The sequence below is a fragment of the Podarcis pityusensis genome (assembly GCF_964106645.2).
Source record: "Podarcis pityusensis genome assembly, chromosome: 4".
Taxonomy (NCBI): Eukaryota; Metazoa; Chordata; class Lepidosauria; order Squamata; family Lacertidae; genus Podarcis; species Podarcis pityusensis.
In genome coordinates this window covers 47309765-47330445 of record NC_138027.1, presented here as the reverse complement: position 1 = coordinate 47330445, position 20681 = coordinate 47309765, and the positions used below count along the sequence as shown (strand labels likewise).

General features: G+C 38.0%; 1 protein-coding gene across 1 annotated transcript; it reads left to right on the top strand.

Annotated features, from left to right (window-relative positions):
• The first annotated feature begins 401 nt into the window (after positions 1-401).
• NRIP1 (nuclear receptor interacting protein 1) lies at positions 402-15616 on the top strand. Its single transcript, XM_081004346.1, has 2 exons — positions 402-481; positions 11701-15616. Exon 2 carries the CDS (start codon positions 12053-12055, stop codon positions 15560-15562), a length of 3510 nt encoding a protein of 1169 aa, XP_080860472.1. The 5' UTR covers positions 402-481; positions 11701-12052; the 3' UTR covers positions 15563-15616.
• The last annotated feature ends 5065 nt before the right edge of the window (positions 15617-20681 follow it).

Below are 20681 nucleotides of genomic sequence, written 5' to 3'. Positions count from 1 at the left end.
AATTTATATTCCATTAATCTATGATTTGTCTTTGTGCACCAGTCCTCTTCCTCTGAGGTTCAGGGTGAGAGTGAAGTTGGTATCAGTATATCATTGCTTAATAGGAGGCACCACTTTAGCTAATGGGGCCTCCTGCTGCCGCCGTGCCGCCGGAGCACGATTTCTGTTCTCATCCTGAAGCAAAGTTCTTAACCTGAGGTACTATTTCTGGGTTAGCGGGGTCTGTAACCTGAAGCGTCTATAACCTGAAGCGTCTGTAACCCGAGGTACCACTGTAAACGCTTAAAATTCTAAACTGCATAATTTACAACATCTTTTTTTCTTTCTTCTCTTACAGATTACTGAGGTATTTGAGGGCATATGTACATCTACTAAAACAGTGCATGAACACATCAGTAGCCTCCATGCTCAGCCATCTGAACCAAGTCCAGAAAAAGAAACAAAAGGAGGATCATCAGATGAACTCTGCAAACAAAATCAGGTAATCCAGACTCCACAATCTTGACATAAACTTGAGTGGGGTGGATTTTTTTTATTTTTGGTAAGCTTCCCTTATGTCAGCAGCTCATGCCAAGGCACAAGTGAAGTATGTTGATATTGCCTGCCGTCACCCCACAACTGTAACATCTCACTACTGCTGTGTCCATAAGGAGAGCTGCATGCTATTCTCCCATGAAGTCCCTTTGTTAGCTCTGCAGCAGAAGTAGAATCCCATTTATTACAACTGGCATGATTCAAAAGCTCTCTGGTCATCAGCAATGATGTTTTTGTTTTTTTCATTTGTCATGGATCTCCAAATCTAATTCAACCACTGGAAATTGAAGGTGTTCTCAGGACCATTAGGGTTGACTATTACTTAAATTTCTGTAGTTACATGCACACAGTTAAGTGCAATTTATGCACACAACTTCTGTATGCTTTTTGTCATTTAAAAATACATGTAGGTAGGAACCCAAACTAGGTAACGCTGTTGATTTAACACAGTATCAAATTCAAATTTGTATGTCTTGACTGGTGACTTGGAGAATGTTTTTGTTTGGCCCAATTAAGTATGTCTTTTACTGCTACCTAGATTGCATAGGATAAATAGCGGCAGTGGTAGATGATGGAGCATGGAGTGGCAGTGGGGTAAGGTTGGGGGAGCTCTAAGTTGGCAGCAGTGCCACCTGGAGCTCCCCTGACTTCATCACTGCTTTACGTATCCTGGGGAGTGCAGCACCATCACTGGAAATGTGTTGCTGCCACTCCAGCCCTGCTCATTTTTCCCTGCTGGCAAATGGCATATTTTTCTTTTCTGCTAATGATTAAACCTGTGCTCTGTCAGTTTTTCACATAGCAATACAGTTAAAAGATCATGAATTCATGGCAAATTGGGAATATTTATAGTATTTACATCTTGCCGTATCGTACTTACGAAGGAGGACCACATAAAGTAGTGGCTTAATTTTCTGGTCAATAGTAGTGCTTTTCAAGGAGGGGGAAATAAGTATTTCCTGGGGGAAAACTTTAACTGCAAAAGCTTTAAGTGTGTTTGTTTGTTTTGTTCCTGTTTGCTGCTATTGTTTGAGCTGGCTCAAAATGCAGCCACCTGTCTTGATGAGGGCAATGCAATTATGGATATTTTTAAGGTGCTTCTTTTAGCTAATGGCTTGGCTGGAATTGTGTTTTATATTGTAGGAGTGTTAGAATTTTAGTATTGATGTTTTATTGAAGTTATGGGCAATTTGTAGAAATTGCATTTGTGTTTCTTATTCCATCGTTTTTTTGTTGAAGCTGTAATTTTAAATTGTTATTACATTAAGCTTTCTTGATAGTTTGACTCAGAAAAAGTGGCCTATAAATATTTTAAAATAAATGATACCTATCCCAGTGTAGTTGGAAGAAACAGTTGTGCTAGGCGGTGGCTTTTTCCGCTATGTCTAGCAAGTTCCACTAGCACCACTATCTTCAGTATTTTCTGTATAGGTAGTGCTACTCCTTCCTACTTGCTGACTTCAAGAACAGCCTAAGTATGCGTTCAGGAACTGCAGAGATCATTCTTTCTTTGGCAGGCAGTTCCTCTCTTCTTGGAGTCAGTAGCTGAGAGAAGCACTGGTAACAGAAAAAAAAGGTGGGGTAGGAAACACTGCCAGTTGATATTTACAGAACATGCCCTGCAGATTAAGAGACAGTGTTTTGCTCTCCTCCCATCAACCTTATTGAAAGGCTGTGATGAGGTGGTGGATGGCAAATGCTGCCTTTGATTCACTTATTGTTCCCAGTACATCAAGAGACTACATTTCTTACTCACTGACAAGCCTCACCACTTTCATGCTGAATTTAGGAGAGATCAGGAAAGATTATCAAAATTTGTTCCTCCACCCAACATGGAGCTGAATTCCATGCAAACTTTCTTTTCACTTGGTGAGCTAGAACCTGGAGTTTGTTTGTGTGTTAGGGGTAGTTAGTAATCTTAGTACTGCATTAAAAATAATTGTGAGGACTTGGCTGACAGTGAGGAATCTCAACTTATTCAAAATATAAAATTGTGGAAATAAATTAAGGAGTTAGAGATTTGGGGAAGGATGAAACTTTCCCTGTTACGTTATACATTTATTTTGATGGCTGGAATTCTACCTAAGTTGCTGTTCTTATTCCAATGTATCCTGTTTTTAAGTAAATTAAGTAGCCTCAAAGAAGGGAAAAAGATATTTCTAAATTTATCTGGCAGGGGGGAAAGCCACAAATTAAACATAAAAATTGGACAGATATAAAAGAGGAGGCTTTGCCCTGCCAGACTTTCAACGAGGCAGCTTCCTTGTGTTGGCTAAAGGAATGGATTGAATTGAAAATGCAGACATTTTAGATTTGGAAAGCCATGATACGAAATTTGGCTGGCATGCATGTCTTTGGTATGTATGGGAAAGCTAAAGTTTATAAGGGTTTTACAAAACAGATTGTTAGGAAGGATTTGTATAGAGTTTGGGATAAATATAAAAACTTGCTGTAAAGAAAAGCACCTTTATGGCTATCCCCCACTGAAGCAATTGCAATTAAGAGAGTTAATATGGATAGACAATGGGTGACCTATAGGGAATGGTTGGGCCTGACAGGGAAGGAACCCAGACTGAACCCAGTGGAAGACTTAAGGAGCCAAGTTACTGCTTGGTTACAGTATCATCAGTTACATGATATGTTTAAGTTTGATTTTTAAAAAAATGGATTCCCCAAACCAGAGCTCACAATTTGAAAGACAATTATTACAGAATAATTGGCGAGTGTGACCCTTGCACTGGAACATGATAGACACTTATAGTCTAGTGCTATGTGAATGGGTCAGAGCAAAGCATTGGTCTAATGTGGTCCCCCCCCCCCCCCACCTCCTGTGCTGGTGGATCTAGACTTTGGCAAAGCTTAGCTTAACTTTTACAGTATCCAAGTTACATTGTGTTGTGATGAGTGATCCTGGTTTACAACAACCTCCTAGTTAGGTTTGAAGTTGACTTGTATCCAGCATATATCTGCTTGTAGCATTTGTGCCTAAGATACTTTGATTCCCCATCCTTTCGCTTATTTCTTTGTCCATTAAGCAAATATAGGGCTGTATCCAACGTATTGTGAATGGAAAATGGCTCTCACATCTTCCCATCTTCCTTACTGTAACCTTCTGTGCTCCCCAAAAGCACCCAAAGCCTCTGTTTATTTTTATTGTCCCTGGTTGTGAGAACAAAAACACAGGATATTTGTACAAATAGATAATGATACATGGCATGAGAATTATCATATTACAACAGTGCAGATAAATTGTATTAAAATTTTATATATATTTCTCCTGAAACTTGTTCCAAAACGTAATAGGCTCACTAATCTTTTTAGCCTTGACAAAACACACAAGATGGAATTCAGCCTTGTGCCAAGGCAATTGTTCTGTCAGGGCAAGAATTTCTTCTTGCCAGATGGAACAGTCTGCCCTCTCCTGCCCTGCACCCTGCTCTGGGCTTTCTTCTGACCCTCCAGAACAGATTTGGGGAGGGATGTGGAGGTTGCATAAGGAGATGGGGAGGAATCCATTCCTCTAGTGCAGCGGTTCTCAACCTGTGGGTCCCCAAATGTTGTTGGACTACAACTCCCATCATCCCTGACCACTGGTCATGCTGGCTAGGAATGATGGGAGTTGTAGTCCAACAACATCTGGGGACCCACAGGTTGAGAAACACTGCGTCTAGCGGGACTTGTTGATTTTAGCCCAAAGATCTGAAAGAAGAAATTGGAAACAATGTCACTCTTCAAACCTCCTTTTTGGGGGAAATGGGGGAGAATATAACCACCCCATCATCATGGGGTAGTTGGTGCAAAAACTCCAAGGCTTCATGGGCACCAGGGGAAGATCTCAATGATGCCATTGGACCCATGCAAACCATGTCAGAGATCTTTGTTTTAAAAGGTGGTGGGGAACCTATTCAACACTGAGCTGTGTCATAATAGGAATGCAGCATCCTGTGGTCACACAAAACTGCTTTGCACTTACGCACAGGCTGCTTTGGATTAACAATAGAACTGTAGGTTGGAATGAATCAATAGATTACCTACTTTATTCAGACAATAGCTTGTGACAGAAAATAACACTTCTTTCATTAACATAGACTAGTTTTCTCTGGGTTTGATGTTGTGTTTTGAATGCTGTGCTACAGAAAATAAATACATGGATTTGTTTATAATACCTTAAAAACTACACTATAAAAGGAAATGCAGTGTATTTTCTGGTAAGTGTATTAAAATCCCTGAAGCTTTGATCAGAAGCCAGCTGTTACATCAGTCCTATTTGTAATCTTATTTCCTGATCAGTGACTTGAACTTGTACCATGCATATGTCAAATCTATTTTAGCAGTAAACAAACCATAGGATTTTACTGTAACTTTAATAATTGTTCAGTAGGATTTAAAAGTTCAAAACAATTATTAATTTTGTTCTTTTTCCAGTAATCATAAAATATTTTTAAGAAGAGTACAATTATTTATAGTGATTTAGAATATTTTCCAAAATGTGCATTATTTGTCAATAATGGGTGTGGGTGTGTGCACGCATATACTTTGTGATCAAGTCTTCTCCAGCTCTCAAATTCATTTTTATAACTGAGTTTGATACATTTATTTATGCATTCTTATCTACATTTTTACTCTTCTATTAATAATTCAGTACTGAAGTTAAATGATCATGTAATTAACTTTGTTCAAGCATCGACTGAGACTTTGGAATGTACTGAAACACAATAATGTCAAAATACATTTCCTAATTCTAAAAAATTATTAATTTTGATTCATATATAATTTAAAGTGGTCCATTTTAATAACTAGATGTTTTCCATCAATATTTCAAAACAGATTTCTGTGGTGTCATGAATTGTGTATGTTTTAGTAAAGCTTCACTTTTCAAACCAGCTAAAATGTCCCCCCAGACACAAAAGATCTTAACAACCAAATACCTAGAAAAACAGAAAAAGCTTTGTCTGTTGCTGAAAAGATGTTAATGTCAGCACCAGGCAGGCCTCCCATTCCATAGGCAAGGAATCCACTTCTAAGAAGGCCTCATATGCAACACATTATAATGCAATTATAATTCAATAATTAAGACTAGAGATGACTTAAAGTTGAATTTGAATGTTATACTGATAGTAACGTTAAATCATAATCTTAATCTTATAGTCACATTTTCCTAATATGAAGAGCAGGCTGCTAATTTCTCAATAATTCACACAGTGTTTTTCTCCCTCATATGTACACATATAAACTCTCTGTAATGTGTTCCTCATATCATTCCCTGTGACACTTAACACTTGGCTACTATTCTCGCCCCCACCAGTTGCTTCCATTGAAGTGCAAAATATGGGAACCATAACAGCCTTGAACAGCAGAAAGCAGTTGTTACGGCAAGTTAAATTAGCCTAAATCCACATACTCTGTTTTGAATGTTGGTTTTGGCTAGAATGTGCAGTCCTAAGCTACGTCTGATTTAAGCATGTTATGAAAGGAAATATGGTTAAAACTGCCCTGTCTTTATGAAATGTGGTTTACTTTGCACACACATTTATAACCTGAGTTTTGATGGAGGAAGTGCAGAACAACACACTGCAAGGGGGTCTCTCGTTGCTTCTCTCATAGCTTTGGCATGTTTGGGTCCAAAGCAGAAGGGGACCAGGCTCTCCAGGCTCTGCGTGCAGCCTCCTCCAACCAGTGCCTTTCATTCTTCTTCCCCAAAACACCTGCTGCAAAACCTGTTTTAAAAGGATACCTTTTTTCCTGTGGTGACATCATACCCCGTTACCACTGGAAACCTCCCTCTCTCAGTTCTTCTGTTGCTGTCCACTTCTTCGTTGGCAGGGAGGACAGCATCTGCATGGTCAGTCGTTCTTAATGGCCCAGTACTTGGGTCTCTTAAGGGCATCGCTAGCAACCATTTTCTGAATAGGAGGACTGGTTCAGCCTGTATTTTTCACTGGCCTAGCATCTTCCCTCCATACTCCAAATACTGGCTAAAATCTGCCTTCTACTAAAGTTAGGATTATGGGGAGTTTGCACCTCCCCACAATTAATAACACTATTATTAGTCATGTAAGCTGCAAATTAATGGGTTGTGAAGTTCTCATACTGAGTACAATGTTTATTCTTGGGAGAATGATTTGAATGGGAAACCTGATATTTGCAGATGTGTCAGTATTGATTTCCACTACTTAGGTAGTAAGATTCATTTCAACAACTATCATTAATAGAACAAGTAGCAAAGATAAATAGCCCTTTCTTGCTATTTTGCAATTACTTTCTTTCCGTAGCATTCATGAAGACATATGTAAAACATTCTACTAAGAGCTGATTATCTATCATGTCTTTTGCTCAAAATTGCTGACATTTTATCAACATAAATTTGATAAATTACTTAAGAGTGTGTGTCCTTAGAGTGAATGTTTAAGCTAAATAACCTTTTTCTTCCTGTACTGCATTACTGCCCCCAATCCAGAGATACGTGAGGAAAATAGTGCTTATGCAGCCTAGTCCTCTCCCAATTAAAAAAGATATTTAGTAAGAGGGCAGAAGGGTTTATTTGCCTTAGGTTCAGCCCCCTCTTCTAACCCAGAGGATGAGATCTCAGGATCACTTGATCGAGAACCAGATATGCATCAAGGATGCCTATATTGTGGTGGCAAAGGGGTGTGTGAAAATACTGTGGAAGTTATTTACTGTTCCAAGGACAGTAGTGTTACCACAGTTGTATATTCTAGGACCATATCATCTCAGCACTTTCAAATTTCCAAATATTAGTTGTTGACTGGTAATTATGTTGTTCTAATGTCATAAACATCACAATTTTACAAGTTTTATTTATATCTCTTTTATGTATTATCAAAACATACTAATGAAAAATCCTCCACACGAGGTCAGAGAAACTGCTGCAAGACTACTGTGAATTCTTGATGTCCTGAATTCACTGATTTTTCCCCCTTTTTTTGACATATTAGCAAACATAAAATAGTAGACCGCACATACAAATCACTAACTCGTATGGCAATTTTTGTAGTGGATTTAGTATAATATTGGTAAGGTTTTCACTGTTTAGTAGAACACTTAACTCATAAAAGAATTCTGTAGAATTCTTTTATGAGTTAAGTGTTCTACCTTGTCCTTTGTTTTGAAACAGCTTGACTATGTGCAGAAGCTGTTCCGCTCACATATCGTACCTTCACTTGCCTAGCAGATCTTCTTGCTCTCTTTCCCCCTACAGTCCCCTGTGTACCCTTCAAAGTCTGCTCCAATGCATTGGAGACCTCCCTGGAACAGATTTGGGGAGAGGAAAGATTAACTCCTTGTTTCCACAAGCCAGTATTTGAAGTGTAACTTCTAAAAAGCTGACATACTCATTTTCTCTGCTCATGGAAGTTCCCACCATGTCTTTCATGAGTCACCTCCTTTATGAATACGCATCACGCAAGCAAATCATTTGTGTGAACAGTTACGCCCACATACCAGCCTCAGTTCATAACACATGAATCACTTTCGGAGTACTTATAGACATTCAGTGACAAATTTATTTTGTAGAACAATGACATTTCTCCATATTATCTATTAACTCTACAAAAGTAGGTTTAATGGGTTTTGTTACTAATTTTTAAAAATTGGTAGGACTTGGAACTTGGTAGGACATTTCTGACAGCTAAACAACATATTTTTAAGCCTTATTCTATTCTTACTAAATGTGAGGAGAAAGCAGCATATGAACACAAGGCTTGTTACTGTAACAAATCATGCTTTGGTATCACATCTGGACTGACCCACCATCTGTTTGAGGCAGAGGGAGCAGCTGGTGTTGACTATGGTGGGGACTACAGAAGGCAGAAATCAAATTAGGCCCTGAGAAGGAGAACTGGGGCAGATGAAGGTAGGAGAGCCTTAACCAGAGTAACTAGAAGTTGACAGAAAAGTGGCAGATATGCAAAGAGTCCAAGATCAAAGGCTGCAATTTGATGATACATTGCTACGTATTTGTTTATACTCAAATAGCTGGATCCTAATTATTTCATAAATATTTCATTCATATCTATTGTATCCAGAGTTTAGTTACCCTGGAGGCGGTATTTTTTGTTATCAGCGTTTCTATATTATTTATTATTAACACGCACTCTTCACCAGCTGGTTTCAGTTCACGGTACAACAGTGTTAAAATTATAAATAATAAAAGTATTATTATTATTATCATTATTATTATTAAAAGCGGTTAAAATAATTCACAGTCACAGGTATGGGGTGGGTCTTGTATAGCTGACACTAATTTTGATGTTTATTTTAAAGGTAAAGGTAAAGGTACCCCTGCCCTACGGGCCAGTCGTGTCCGACTCTAGGGTTGTGCGCCCATCTCACTTAAGAGGCCGGGGGCCAGCGCTGTCCAGAGACACTTCTGGGTCACGTGGCCAGCGTGATGAAGCTGCTCTGGCGAGCCAGCACCAGCGTAGCACACGGAAACGCCGTTTAAGCATTAAGATGTTTATTTTAGCTGATTCTTAATGCTCTTTAGATTAATGCTTCATTCATTAGGCACTGGCTCTTATGCAGATAAATATTTATTGATTTTCCAAAGAGAAAAAAAAACAAAAAGGAAAAACCACATACAACAGACAAAAAGAAAAAGAAAAACAACAACAGAACACAAAACCAATAAACAATATGCACAATAAAGAAGTTTTCACCTACAATTTTACATTGTCGTCTCTTTCTGGGCTTCCTTCAGCTCGTCCGTAAATCTTCCGTAGTAGAAATCAAAATTACGCATTACCTAGTTTGTATTGTCATTATACATTTCTCTTCCTCTATTTTCATTAAACAATAACTCTTGGTCTTTCACAGTACTTCTCTGAATCCCCTTAACGTTATTTGTCCTTTACTAATATGTTCCAGGTAGTCTACATATTTTCCCCATTCCTTGATAAACTTTTGGTCTCTTAGGTGTCTAATCTTTCCCGTCAATCTATCTAAGTCCGCGTAGTCTAGTAACTTTAATCTCCACTCCTCTATTGTTGGCATTTCCTGTTTTTTCCACTTCTTGGCGAGGGTTATCCTTGCTGCTGTAACTGCGTAATATACAAATTTGTGATCTTTCTTTTTTATTTCATTCCCTAATATCCCTAACAGGAAGATTTCAGGTTTTTTTTATAAACGTATACTTTAACACCTTCTTTAATTCATTGTATACTTTTCCCCAGAATTCTCTCACTCTCCCACACTCCCACCACATGTGGTAAAAGGAGCCTTCCTTCTCTTCACATTTCCAGCATTTGCTGTCTACTTTGTACATTTTCGATAGTTTCGCAGGTGTTATATACCACCTGTAAAACATCTTCATAACATTCTCTTTCACCGTTATACACGCCGTAAAGTCCAAACCTTCCTTCCATAGATTCTCCCAATCCTCAAATTGTATGTTGTGACCCACGTCTCTAGCCCATCGAATCATCACTGTTTTAACTTCCTCATCTCCCAAGTTCCAATCCAGCAGTATCTTATACATTTTAGATATTATTTTCACATCGTTGTTTATGATTTCCATCTGAAATTTTGAGTCTTTATCTGCATACCCTCTATCTTTGATCTCTTTTCTAAACATCTCATTAACTTGGAAGTGATGGAGCCAGTCATACACATACTCCTTAACCTGCTCATATGGCTTTAGTTTCCATTTCCCATCTTCTTTCATTAACAATTGACCATATGTTGCCCAATCACTTCTCATATTGATTTTCTTGACACTCATCACTTCAAGGGGTGAGAGCCAGTGCGGAATTTTAGGTTCTAGTATGTTTTTATACCTTTCCCATGTTTCAATAAGTGGACCTCTAAAAATATGATTCTCAAACCCCTTATGTACTTTCCTCTTGCCACACCATAGGTAGGCATGCCAGCCGAACCTATTGTCGAAGCCCTCTAAATCGAGTAGCTCCTTATTCACTAGTTTGACCCAGTCTTTTATCCAACAGAGGCATGATGCCTCATAATACAGTCTCAAATCTGGCAGGGCAAATCCTCCCCTTTCCCTTCTATCTGTCAACAATTTAAATTTTATCCGAGGTTTTTTTAGGCACTGGCTCTTATGACTGAGATTTGTTAATAGACTTGTTTTAAACTTTATAAAAAATGGAAAAGATATTACATCATTTTTAAGTTAGGAAATAAATATTTATCTTGAATTTTTTAATGCTTACCATTTCCCTTTTAAAAAAACTTTATTTGCACATAAAAGTCCAGAGGAACAAAGTTAGCAGTCAGTTTGGGGTTTTTTTATGTGCCCACTCACTTGGCTGGAGAGGCAGCCCACCTTTCCATATAAATCTAGCCAATTGATTGGCTGTACAAAAAAAAGTTAGTAAAATCTGCACATAGTCATACGTGGAAAGTAGCCTTTCTAGACTGTGGCCCAAATGCTTTGCTGTTCTATCCATGCCGATATATCTTTAGCCTGTTATTCTGGAAGACTGGGTACATTTAGCAGTTTGCTGGCTCCATAAAAGCCTCAGTTTTCTTCTCTTTCATGATCATTTTCAAATGGTGACACACAGTACAATGTATAGTAGTGAATACCAAAGAGGGGGTGTGTCCCTCTTTCCGAGATGATGATGATAACCAGTATCGTAGTAAACTATCTGAATCACGTATTTGTTAAGGAAGGCAGACACCAACATCAAATGCTTGCTTTCCGGCTTCTGCCGTCATTCCATGGCTTCAAGTTGGGGCAGGGGACAGGACAGCCAAGGTGCTTCAGTTTGGCCCTGACTCTGTGTAGCCCATTGTGCCCTCCCCCCATTCTTTTCAATGCCTGTATTGGGACATTCTATTAACTGTAATCCAGGCATAGGCAAACTTGGCCCTCCAGATGTTTTGGAGCTACAACTCCCATCACCCATAGCTAACAGGACCAGTGGTCAGGGATGATGGGAATTGTAGTCTCAAAACATCTGGAGGGCCGAGTTTGCCTATGCCTGCTGTAATCTATCATTTGTGTGAGGAGGGGCTTACAAGCAACACTTTATAGGGAAACGAAAGTGCAAGGTGCTGGTTTGGTTCAGGAAGAATTAGCTGATCAAAAGACTGCAGAGCTGTGTGATGCGCTTCTGTTTTTGCTTGAATACAATTTTGGTACCTTCAAAATACTTTTGCTGATTTTTTTTCTTTTTTTCTTCATAGGAATTAAGCATGTACAATATGATGAGAAAAGACTGAAAAAAGAAATCCTCAGCTGCAGAAATCTACTAGAAGAATATGAATATGTTTCCTCTGGAACCATGTTTTAAATAAGTCAATCTGGATCACCTTCATGAATGCATGTGCATACCGCATCAGAGATGCATAAAAATGGAACTTTTAGTTTTCCACAAAAACTTAATGAGAGAATCAATCAAGGACTACTGCACCTGTTCTGCATCACATTTTGTAGGCAACAGTAGACTTGCTTATTAATCTGAGTCTCAGTTCACCAATAACAAGTTAGTCCTTAAAGTGAATAAAAAGGGAGCCTTTGTGGATACTTGTATTGAACATGACTCATGGAGAAGAGCTTGTCTCTGAAATGCACCAGGATTCCGTTGTTCTAACTTACCTAGAGGGATTACTAATGCATCAAGCAGCAGGAGGTTCGGGTTCTGCGGTTGACAAAAAGCCTGTTGGGCCTGGTGCAGAAGATCAGAACTTCAGGGTTTCTGGAAATACATCTCCCAGCTGTCAGAGAGATGGTTCAGTTGCTAACACACATACATATCAAGGTTCTGGCATGCTGCATCACAAAAAGGCAAGGCTATTGCAGTCTTCTGAAGACTGGAATGCAGCAAAGAGAAGACGCTTGTCTGATTCTATTGTGGATTTAAATGGGAAAAAAGAAGCTTTGTTAGCTGGCATGGTTGAAAATGTGCCTAAAGGCAAACAGGATAGCACATTACTGGCCTCTTTGCTTCAGTCATTCAGCTCTAGGCTGCAGAGCGTTGCTTTGTCACAACAGATTAGGCAGAGCCTCAAGGAGCAAGGGTATTCCCTTAGCCACAATTCTCTGCAAGTTGAGAAAGACTTAAGGTGCTATGGTGTTGCATCCAGTCACTTGAAGACTCTCCTGAAGAAGAGCAAAGCAAAAGATGAAAAGCTGGAGGCTGGCCTGCCTGAGCTAACAGCTAATCTGGTTAAAGAACGGTTTATAGAATCTTCGCATACAGGACAAAGTGGTTCCAAGGTGATGAGTGAGTCGCTGTCTTGTGCTGCAAGATTACAAGCTGTTGCAAGCATGGTGGAAAAAAGGTCTAGTCCTGCTACGTCTCCTAAACCCAGTGTGGCTTGTAGTCAGCTAGCCTTGCTTCTTTCAAGTGAAGCGCACTTGCAGCAGTACTCCAGAGAACATGCTCTAAAAGCACAAAATGCAAGTCAAATTGCAAGTGAGAGACTTGCTGCTATGGCAAGATTAAAAGAAAGTGTTCCGAAAGATGTTGGCCATTTCAAACTGTCAAAAGGAATTGAAAGCCATCCTAATGGTCAGGTAAGATCTTCAACCAAATCAATAACCAACAAAAGCAATATGACACATTTTCAGAGTCCTATGGGGGTAATTCATCCATCTCCTAAAAGCATAGGCTACAAAACAACAATGGAAAAAAATCATTTGAAACCACCTACCAACAGTAGTTTACTTTTACATCTCCTTAAAAATCACAGTGCTACTAAGCAGACTAAAGGATATGAACAGAATGAAAGGTCCAGTATTTTTGAGGAGAGTAGTACACCAACTACGGTTGATGAGTATTCTGACAACAATCCAAGTTTTACAGAAGATGACAGCAGTGATGATGAAAGTTCTCATTCTAATTGTCTTCCTATAGACTTATCTTTCAAACAGAAAACAAATAAACCAGATTCTGCGCAGCCAGCTTCTCTAGACAACTTAACCCAATCCATACTTCACAACTGGGATTCAAAAGTTCCTTGTCTAGAAAATGTAGAAGAGAAAAGTCCCTCTAAAAATGCAAAACTCAATCCACATCAGAAAGTAACTTTGCTTCAGTTATTACTTGGCCATAAAAATGAAGACAATGTTGAGAAAATCACAGAAACTGAGAGTGCATTAGTTTCAGCTGATGTGACAAAATTTAATTTAGCAATGGGTAACAGAACTCCTATGACAGATTGCTCTAGTACAAATCAAATTACTCCAATAAACACTCCTCCTCTGCTAAATTCTACACAAGCTGATTCCCCCATCAACCTTTCACACCATTCTCCTTTATTGGTCAAACATAATTCACCACCATACACTTGCATCATACAGCCTGAAAGACTAATTAATCCGGCTTCTAAACACTTGATAGATCTTACAGTACACAAAGAAATTCAAGGAACTAAACAGAGCCGAAATGAAACTGTACAAACAAATCCATCTTTTAGTGCAAGTAAACTTTTGCAAAACTTGGCTCAATGTGGGATGCAGTCTTCCATGTCAATAGATGAGCAAAGGCAGACAGGCAAACAAATGATGACTCTAAACCCAGAGAAACCAGTTGGATTGATAGATGGATTAAATAGCTCCCTGATTACTAATGCATCAGGTGCACTTGAAGAAAACAAAATTGTCAGTAGTCAGCCTCTACCAGCTGAACAAAGATTTCCCAGTTCAGAAATCCAGAATCTACTTGAAAGACGCACTGTCCTCCAACTGCTTCTGGGAACCTCCAACAAAGGTATGACTGAAACAAAGGAGAGGATGAATTCAAAAGAAGAGAGTTTACAAGACCCGACAGAAAAGGCTTTGAATGAACAAATATTGACTGTAAAAATAAAAGCTGAACCTTCTGAGGAATCAAATGCCCTTCAGAATCCAAATGCACAGCAAGTAAGGGAAAGTGTTAGCAAGAAATATCATGGAATAGCTCATTCATTAGAGAGACATCCAGCTACTTCTCCAGCATCAGAGGAATTTAAACCCAACCCTCTCTCACCTCAAGGCTTTTCTTTTTCAAAGAATGGCCTACTAAGTCGATTGCTGAGGCAGAGTCAAGATAGCTATTCTGCAGATGAACTGGACAGGAGCCACAGAAATGCGGAACAGACTTTTGTGGAATCAAAAAGCCCCAGCACAGTCCCAAAGAAGAGGAAGCTGCATCCTGAACCTTCAGAAGGTCATTTGAAATTGCTAAAAGGTAACAAAGGTAACATATCTGATGCTGCAAACAATCATAAGTCTTCTGCAGATGCCTTGTATGGTCCTGGACTCAACCAGAAAGAATTGAAATTTAGCAGAACTGATGTTGAATTAAAATACCCTTCAGGTCACGGTTCAAATAATGAAAGTGAAAATAGGAGTTGGTCTAGAGAAAGCAAAGGATTTAACGTGTTGAAACAACTGCTTCTGTCAGAAAATTGTGAAAAAGACGTGCCTCAGCATAGGAATAATTCAGCAGTAACTGATGGCAAAAAGAAAGGAACAAAAAATAACCTCACAAATAACAGCAAACCTGAATTCAGTGTCCCTTCAGTACATACGCTAATGGGGAATCCTGGACAGCAAACCAATTGTTTGGATCACCGAACATTTCAGTATTCAGTTGCAATGAGGAGTCCTGCCAGTTCTCCCTTCACTGAACATTTGGGAGGCACAGTTTCATCAAAACCTGAATGTGACCAGTTTAGTGTTTGCCATGTACCTAGAGAAAGGGGGCCTATAAAATGGGTCATCACAGATACGGACAAAAATGAACATGAGCGAGATTCCCCAAGACTGACCAAAACTAATCCTATATTATATTACATGTTACAGAAAGGTGGGAATTCCATTAATATTCAGGAAGCACATGGCAAAGATGTTTGGAGTGATACGTCATTTACAGAACATTCATCTGTTGTCACATTTAAGAAAGAGTTATCGCCTGTTGCAGAATGTAAAATGCCATTTCATAATGTAAGAAATACTTACAGTAGTCATTCAAGTAATAATGTGTCCCTTCAACACAATGTGAATGGAAATGTATACGGACTCTTAGACAAAGTATTAACAATTAAAAAAGAACCAGAGTAAATTATAATCATATTAGAAGTGTTTACAGTCAGGTTTAAATCTTTGCTTTTTTTTTTTTTTTTAAAAAAAGTGTTGTATAAATCTAGCATGATTTGAGAAAAGCATGGTATAACTGAAACATGGTTTTGTTTGATGAATTTTTCTGCTGATATTTAAAATACATGTAGCAATTTTTTATTTTTATTTTTGCTTTACAGGAAATTTGTCACCAGGCACCTATCATCACAAGTTGTTAGTTACATCAAAATTCATAAGAAAACTGACTGCTGGTGTTTGTGCAAAGGTTTAAAACCATGGGGTTCAGCTTCCTGATATGTTTCCAAATCATACAAATGATGGCAGATGATCTTCCTGTGGACCTTGGATGTCATGTATAAGATTTATTCTTATTTTTAAAAATTATTATTATTACTTTTTATTATTATTTCTTGAATTTGGTCAGTTGCTTTATCTTGCCTAGGGCAACCCAAAGCAACTTACAAACAAAAATCCCCACATAAATTAAAAGACATCCCAATTCTAAAAGGCCACAGATAGCCAAAGGCCTGGTTATATATAAAAGTTTTTGCCTGGCGCCTCAGGATTTATTCCCTTCCCTTCACCAGCAGGTCCCAGTTAAAAACATGGCAGGAAGCTGAACCACATGGGTGGAATTATTTATAAATATCTGAGCCAGTGTAGGGGGAAAATACAGAGGTAGCAGCAATTATTCTGGGTTATGTATTATAAAAAGGTACTTATTTGGAACTACTAGTATTACACATGCAATGCATAAAGCTGACACTGCTGGCAGAATGTTTTGCAGCATTTCATCCTGTCGCATGATATATTTTCCTTTTTGAAACTCTTAAGCACTGGGGCAGTATAACTTTGTGTTTTCATACATGTATGAAATGTGAAGAACCCCCTTTTTTGTAAATGGAGCACCAAGACCAAGGCATTAGTCTACTCTAGCATATTAGTAATCATCCTCAGTGTTAACTGGAGAAATGTATAGAAATGAAACCTTTGGGTGCTTCCTAATGGCTTTTGATTGCATTTTAATATCTGGGAGAACCACAAGAAATATCTTATGTATTTTCTTTAGTTGCATTTGGAGAATGCCTTCCCTAGACACTCAGCTGAAATAAATATAAAATCTGGGCTATGAGTTTATAAAGCTAGATTTGCAAAATCCTGGTAGCAAAATATGTCCCTCACCCACTTTCATTTTCTCCCCATTTATGCTTGGTGAAGGAACACATTAGTGAACTTTGGATTTTCCAGAATCAATGTTGCATTTTGTTTAAGAGAGAAAAAAGAATAGGTAACGCATCACGTTGGTACCTTTTCCCATCAGCTCAGTCTTGCTTTACAGTATGAGCACTACTGAAGTATTGAAAATGCTGACATGTTTAGAAGGCTTTTTGGTAAGAAGGTGGCATATGTATTGATATTAGTGGTCAGTGAAAAGATCGTTTGTGGTAAATTAATTAATATTTAATAAACCAGAATTAAGGGAGATGAAGTATTGTAAATTGAAATAATGGAATGGCAGTTTTTAAAAGTTCTGTTTATCGCTCTCCAACTTCTTAGACAAAATTTACCTAAGTAGGATATTTTGAGTTTGTACACTGAATTTTAGTTTCAGTAAAACCTGTGTGTACTGCAGTGCTTTTAAACATGTAGCAGCCTAACTCAGAAGATCAATTAAGCTGTGATCCTATACACTAGGGTTGTAGAACAGGATTCCCCCACCCATGAGCCATGTTGATGAGTGGGTATGGCTGCAAAGCCTAATTTGGCTAATGGGCCCAAGCCCCTGCCCCCCAAAAACCCTTATACACACATGGGAATAAGTCCCCTTGATTTCTGTGGTACCTACTTCTAAGTGGCATGTATAGAATTGCACTGTTTGTTAAGTTGGGTTTTGATTACTTCACTTTTCTGTATAATTTACTATATGTTTTTAAAAATTACACTCTTCTGAGCTAAAAAGTTTATTGCAGCACAGTTCAAATGTGTTGAAGTCTTCCATTGATTTTGAGGGGATTTTTTTATCAATGTCCTAGAAAAAAAAAAATCAGACAAGTTCAGTGCATCTCAACTCAATGAGTGATTTTAATTATGGTGAAAGCATATATATTACTGCTGGCTGGATAAAGCTTTTACATACAAGAAGATAAATATTTTCAACCAGATCTTGTTTTACCTTCCATCATAAGCTCGGCATCAGTTGTAAAGCTATATAATTCAAACTTCTTTATTTTGTCGCTGAACACCTTTTCTCTTTGCCCTGGTAGAGAAACGCATTAGAAATATTTGTTCCAGCTGTTAGTCTACAGAGTATCACAGCTTTATTATTATTATTTACATTATATAATTAATACTAATATTTTAAAAAGTGTGTGTGTGTGTGTGTGTGAGTGAGAGAGAGAGAGAGAGAGAGAGAGAGATTGTGAATGACAGACCAAGTAGATTCATAGCCCTGGAGGAAATACAAATTTATAGGAAAATTCCAGTGCAAATTGGCATGAAAAAATTGGCTGAAGCTCTGTTGTATCCCACCATTTAGTCATTCTGTTCCTGTTGCCAATGGCGCCTTCAGGTGTACTTTAATTTCATGACAAACAACTGTTAGCTTATATCAGGGATTGACAACCTGTGGCCCTCCAGGAGTTATTGGACTACAGATCCTGTTGCCCCTGACTATTCGCCATGCTGTTGGGACAACATCTGGTGGGCCATAAGTTGCCTTTGTCTTATACTATCTTGGTATAATCATAGACACTGCATTTCTATATTCTAAATTAGGAAGATACTCTAGTGGATGGTGGGCTTTTCATCACAGATGCTAGAGATGACAATTCTGATAGTTAACAGTTTACATATTCCTCTTGGGAGTTATTTGCACAAATATTTTAAGAGCTCGGCTTACCTGTATTTATAGACAAATACACATTGCAGATTAATTTTCCCCATAGTGAACCTTATAATGACAGCAGTTCAGTTGGTACATTTCATCTCAGTAATGTATTTCATTGACACCACAAATCTCAATAACGGGGTAGAACACATTATTTCAAAAAGATTTTAGATATGTAATTACCTGCCTTAACCAGTAAAATGTAATTTAGGAAACAAGGTGAGGCAAGACCATGCTTTGCTTGTAACCATGTTACATAGTTCTGAATACAAAGCACACACCTGCCAGGTATACATCAGTGTAATATGTGACACAGGATCAATTTATACACTATGATGCATAGCTATGTGCTTAAACCTGAGACTTTGATCTGCCCCAATTGTGTGTAAAATAGGGGACTGATGGCAACATGCAGGTACACCTACACTTAGCCCCTTGCTGTTCTCCAAAGGCTTCTTTCAGCAGGACTTTAATCCATCAGTCTACCTGGAAGAGGAAGAAGAGGAAAAAGTAAGGGGAGGGGGGGGAGTTCTGGGTTTCTCAACCACTAACCCCTTTTCATTCCAAGTGGAGGCCCAGCCCCCATTTTACATGAGTGGAGGCAGATTTAAATTCATGGACCTGCAACTTTGTAGTTGCAACTAGAGACCTGTATTGATACAGTTGAAAGGATGAATGAAATTAAGAGTTTCATCATAAGGACAGAAGAAAAAATAATTCGCTGTCTTCCCACATAGTATGAAAGAGGAAAAATATGGACCTGTGTCAGAACATTTCTCTCGTTTCATTCTGTAAAGGCAAACACAAATTAGAACTTCAGAAAAACATGGGCACTATATTTTACTAGAGAAAATGACTTAAAGCAGCAATCCTTTCCTCACTTAGAAGTAAACCCAATTGAGCACAGTGGGTCTTGCATCTAAATAGACATGGGTAGGATTGGGTGGCACATTTGGAATCCTATGCCTGCTTACCTGAAAGGAAATCTGATGGAATTCAGTAAAACCTCTGAGCATGTTTAGGATTACCTTGAAAACCCATTTCTGTAAGAGCAGTTCATCTCTGAAGATAGAACACAACAGTTTGAAAGGGAAATCAGCCATGTATTTACTTCTTAAGCTATATATTTTTAAAAAATAGATTATAAAGTGCTTAATTTTCATTTTTTTGAAATAAATGATTTAAGTTTCCCCCAGCAAAACATCAGTGAAATGTGATAGAGCAGTCATTAATGACAACAAAATGTTGCCAGTTTATCTCTGCTGCATTTTAGTTGAGTAAACTGGTAAGTTATATTTTATATATATGTATATGTATACATATGTAAATATATAGACTTGTTACACATACATGTTGAAATTGATTTTTAAAAAAGTGATGTAAATAGTGGTTTCTTTAATGAAAAAATACATATTTTGTATTCTATCTAATGCAAAGGAAAAAAACATTTTAATCTTTTTGTTATGTATATTCCATATATTAAATGTAAATATGATCACATAGGTTTTAAATTTTTTGCATGTATGTATACAGTTGCAAGTCTGGAAGAATGTATAGAAAATGTTTTATTTAATATTGTAATTACCTGCTGCATGAAAAATGCATGGGAGACCCTATGCATCTCTGCAATGGCAAATATGTCTTAAGTCAAACCAGATGTTTATCAAACACAATTGTATTCTGTTTCTGGACATGACTTCTGCTGTGGTATTTTAGCTTTGTGAAAGAATGTGCTTCAAATGAAAGGGTCTGGGGGGAAAGTCAATCTTTTTTTCCTTTTCATTTTTTAAAACGTAAAGAGCACCTCCCCACCCCCAACAGCAAACATTAACGTTTTGTTATTCCATTTCAAACCACTGCAATTCTATTCTGGTATTGCTAGATGTGCAATACTGGTTTCGTTACCACACACAAGAATTCTGGGGTTTATGCAATCTTTTCGTTGTGGAATTTCACTAATTTAACTGTTCTCATTTTTATTAGGAAATGATTTATTCATGTGATGTCACAAAACTGTACATACTGCAGTGTGAGGTTTTTTTTTAATTCTTTCAGTGTTTACTTCCTACAGAAAATTTGAATAAATGACAAAAATGCATTGACTTTGAAGTTCTAATCTATTTATTGTCCAGCCAGTAAGCAGGCTAACAATGCTTGCTCAAAAGTTCCCCTGATGGTGTGTGTTTGCTTGAAGATCAGCGATTTCTATTCAGT